At 32.9% G+C, this 4,586-nt stretch overlaps 1 protein-coding gene across 1 annotated transcript; it reads right to left on the reverse strand.

Annotated features, from left to right (window-relative positions):
* Nucleotides 1-2,750: 2,750 nt before the first annotated feature.
* On the reverse strand, nucleotides 2,751-4,358 carry LOC108772375 (putative mediator of RNA polymerase II transcription subunit 26). Its single transcript, XM_018537895.1, has one exon. It carries the CDS (start codon nucleotides 4,356-4,358, stop codon nucleotides 2,751-2,753), a length of 1,608 nt encoding a protein of 535 aa, XP_018393397.1.
* Nucleotides 4,359-4,586: the final 228 nt, after the last annotated feature.

Consider the following 4,586-nt stretch of genomic DNA (forward strand, 5'->3'; position numbering starts at 1 on the left):
ATGTTCCATTCGTTATATAACGATTATGAGTCTATTACTTGATATTTGACACACACACACACACACACACGGGCGGGTGCAAGGGGGCGGCCTTCGGCCACCCCCCCGCACCCACACCGTCGCAGAGGTCTGCCCCGACAGTACTATCATAGCAACAGTACAATCGTAGAAGTCGTGTGCCCCTGTGCAGGGGGGGGGAAGTTACTTTACAAATAAAGTAGGTGCTTCCTATTTTCTAGATATTTACCATGGAAATCGTGTGCTCGTGCACAGGGGGGAGGGGGATGATAGTTGCTTCGCGTAGAAGATTTAACACATTTACATAGGGAGAGGGGGTGCAGAATAGTACTTAATATCATACACGCATACACTTCGCAACATTCAGTACTTTACAAACAAAGTAGGTGTTTCCCATTTTTGATTTTCTAGATATATACCGGAAAGACATATTATTGTATTATACGAAATTAGATTTTTAGGTCTAAATATCTCAGAAACTATAAGAGACCGCCGCCTAGTTGTTAAGGCAAAGTTGCTCAGAATCATGACCTTGACAACATATGTCAAGGTCAAGGTCTTCGGAGCTGGCTCCCCTATAGTGCATAATTACCAAGCTTTCTTCGTCTTCCTTACAATTTGCTGATAAAAAATGTTTTGACGTTATATTACAAGTTAATAGTGCTTTGAATGCTGTACTAAATAAGTATGGAGTAGGATTATTGTTTTGATGTCCGTGTCTTCTAATTCCACTGAAAAAATTTTCTACATGATCTTGATTACAGTATTTCAAATTGAGTGAAGTAAATCCGCATGTCTGAAGCATTTTCCATAAACACATTACACCTTTTATTGTTTGTCCCTAATTAATTAAGCATTTCGGTTTATTTCTCGTCAAAGACTTGTAGCTGTTTTTCTCGACAAATTCCATCTTATTTAGTTTATGTAATGCTTCTTGCCAAAACTTCAAATGTCCGCTATTTTGTTTGATAATACTACTGAGTCCTTGTTCACTATTTCCATTGAAGGAATCAAATAAGTCATCAAAAATGAATAATGCATCTCTTGTTGCAGCAGAATTTTTAGACAAAGCCATTGTTGCATTACTTGTTTGTATGATACCTGTAATAAAACGCTTTAGTAACGTATATTGTATTTTAACAAACTATAATATTCTGTTTACATAACATAATTTTTATATTTAAATACCATCTGTATTTAAAGAAAGTATCATATCAATAAAATCCGCTACGGTATGGCTTAAAACTTGTACTGCAAATTTTACTTTCATTTTTGGAATCAAGGAAGGAAAAATATGACTATCTGTTAATTTTTTCATTTTACGTCAATGTTGAAAACACTTTCAATCAATTTCGTAAGCAGTTATAATGTGATCCCAAGAGGCACATTGACTTTCACGTTCTGACAATCTTGCATCTTTATTCAAAAGTAAATGTTTATTTAACAAATTATATTTAACAAATTATTACGTACACCTTTTTGAAGATGTACATAATCGTATAAAGGTGCAATATATTCTCCTCCGACATAAAATGTATTTTCTATCGGAATTTCTAAAAAAAAATTTAATAAATAATATTAATACAATAGTACGTATTATAATTAATAAAGTTTATGAATGTGTGTGTGTGTGTGTGTGTGTGTGTATGCGTGCGCGTGTGCGTGTAACGCACTTACTGTTCTGTTTGAAATGTTGTGCACGTGTTTCCTGTATTAATAAGTTAATTGCTGCAATGTTAGGCCCTCCTTGGTCGCAAACGGTAGCTTTTGGTTTAAAACCACATGTTTGCAGATAAATTAACCATTCCTTTACACATTTTGAAAGTTGGATAGATGAGGTTGCACTATTACAGAAACCATAACCAATAGGCATTTTCTGACCAGATGATAAAGATCTTATATAAAATACAATGGCATGATCTGCAAATCTTCTTGTTCGCGTTATTCCCCAATCTTCATATCCAATGATTTTGTCGTTTTTAACATCGTATGTAAGAGAGGGTTTAATAGCCATCTCATCCCAAGCAAGTATGATATTTAAATCTTTCGGATCCATCTTTTTAGCGTTTAATGTAAGATATTGTAAAATAATGTTGCTGCACCCAGTAACAATAGGAATGCGATTTAATTGTGTATTCAAAGTGGTATAAGAAGGACATAATAGGAATTCGGATAGGAATTTGTAACAACGACGGGATCTACGATAAATGCTCAAGCAAAATATTTTATCCTTTTTTATATATCGTCTTGCCTATATAAAAATAATTGTATAAATGTATATAAATCATTAAATATAAATATAAGTAATTGAATTTCGCTCGTTTTATGCAAAATAGAAAGAAATTATAAATCGAACAGTAATGCATACTACCTGATACTATATTTCAAATACAAAGAATAAAAATTTATATTTCAATAATATGATTTTATTATTCAAACACACATATAAGTCGATCAATTTTATTATTTAAATTTTAATATAAACTTTATTTTCAAAATGTATAAACACGTCATTTAAATATTATACTGATATATAATATAATATATCAATATATTTGTGTATATAATAATGTGACTTATGTAAAGGTAACTTCATATAAATATATGTACATATAAATGCATGTAACAGTAACTTGAATGAGCAAATACTAAACAATATAATATTAAAATATAATAATAACATAATTGAAGCTTAAGTGAAACAACGATTATTGGAATTTAAGGTAAAAAGATTATGTTACCTGTGGTGAGATGTCATTATTTCTCATCATCATATTGATGAAGTTTTCTCGTATTTTTGTAGTTCTATCCACTCGGTCTTTATATTTTCCCCTATTTAATACTATTTTCTCAATTTTGTTTTTTAGTTTCATTCTGTTTATAGCCCTTTTCATACGTCTCTTTTGCGCTTTCAATTTTATATTATTGTCATAAAATGTTTGTGCTGTTGGAGACAAATTCATCCTCCGTGTTATTTTTGCCAGATTAGAACTTCTTGCTTGTGAATTTTGGTGCGTTTTAAAAAGTCGGATATTTTGTTTTAGTTCTTGTATTTGATTACAATGTTGTATTTGTATTTGGGATAATTTTTCTATACTTGTTTGCAACTGCATGAAACTTTCTTGTTGAGACAATCTTTCTATGTTTAGTTGCAGCTGAGTGACATTCTCGTGCTGTTCTTGTTGTTGAGACAATCTTTCTATGTCTAATTGCACCTGTGCAACATTCTCGTGCTGTTCTTGTTGTTGAGACAATCTTTCTAAGTTTAATTGCACCTGGGCAACATTCTCGTGCTGTTCTTGTTGTTGAGACAATCTTTCTAAGTTTAATTGCACCTGGGCAACATTCTCGTGCTGTTCTTGTTGTTGAGACAATCTTTCTAAGTTTAATTGCACCTGGGCAACATTCTCGTGCTGTTCTTGTTGTTGAGACAATCTTTCTAAGTTTAATTGCACCTGGGCAACATTCTCGTGCTGTTCTTGTTGTTGAGACAATCTTTCTAAGTTTAATTGCACCTGGGCAACATTCTCGTGCTGTTCTTGTTGTTGAGACAATCTTTCTAAGTTTAATTGCACCTGGGCAACATTCTCGTGCTGTTCTTGTTGTTGAGACAATCTTTCTAAGTTTAATTGCACCTGGGCAACATTCTCGTGCTGTTCTTGTTGTTGAGACAATCTTTCTATGTCTAATTGCACCTGTGCAGCATTCTCGTGCTGTTTCTCTTGTTGTCGAGACAATCTTTCTATGTTTAATTGCACCTGTGCAACATTCTCATGTTGTTTCTCTTGTTGTTCAGACAAGTTTTCTATGTCTATATGCATCTGAGCTACATTCTCTTGCTGTTTCTCTTCTTGTTCAGACAAGTTTTTTATGTCTATATGCATCTGAGCAACATTTTCTTGCTGTTTCTCTTCTTGTTCAGACAAGTTTTCTATATCTATTTGCATCTGAGTGACATTCTCCTGCTGTTTCTCTTGTTCAGATAATTCTATGTTCATTTGCATCTGTGCGACATTCCGTTGTAAGTCAACAGTAAATGTTTCATGATGTTGCAATACTTTCTTTTTCTGACTTTTTGTAATATTGTTTATTTGTGTTGTATCTGTTGTCATAAAGGGAACAGCAGTCCGAATTAATCTTCGAAGCTTAGAACTACCAATATAATCACTTTCCTTAAAATGTTTATAACATACTCGCAGTTTATTAATTTCATTTTCTTTGTAGGGTTTCAAAATTAAACTTTTTATCCATTTTTCACGAATCTGTGTATTTATCGGGAAAATATGAGATGGCATATTACCCGTCGATGTACAGTTGAGCACACCACACGCTCTTACCATTTTATTTATAATGCTCTCACTTTTCTTCTTTTTCTTCTTTATATGTAATTCGTCGACAATATCAAAAGCGATTTCGGCTGATTTCGGCCAATATGAATAACAGCATGAAAACCTAAAAAATACGAAATAAATACAGAAATACGAAAAATCGAAGACAAAATGAGAACCAATGTCTTCACTGTAGGTTTAAAATGCGAAGATGCGCCAGTGGAAGCTTAAAAATTTAAG

This window comes from Cyphomyrmex costatus, unplaced genomic scaffold (genome assembly GCF_001594065.2).
Source record: "Cyphomyrmex costatus isolate MS0001 unplaced genomic scaffold, Ccosl1.0 scaffold188, whole genome shotgun sequence".
In the NCBI taxonomy this organism is placed as follows: domain Eukaryota; kingdom Metazoa; phylum Arthropoda; class Insecta; order Hymenoptera; family Formicidae; genus Cyphomyrmex; species Cyphomyrmex costatus.

Excerpts from the sequence above, each read along its gene's own strand:
- LOC108772375 (XM_018537895.1), bottom strand. The coding sequence starts at position 4,358 with ATGGTAAGAGCGTGTGGTGTGCTCAACTGTACATCGACGGGTAATATG.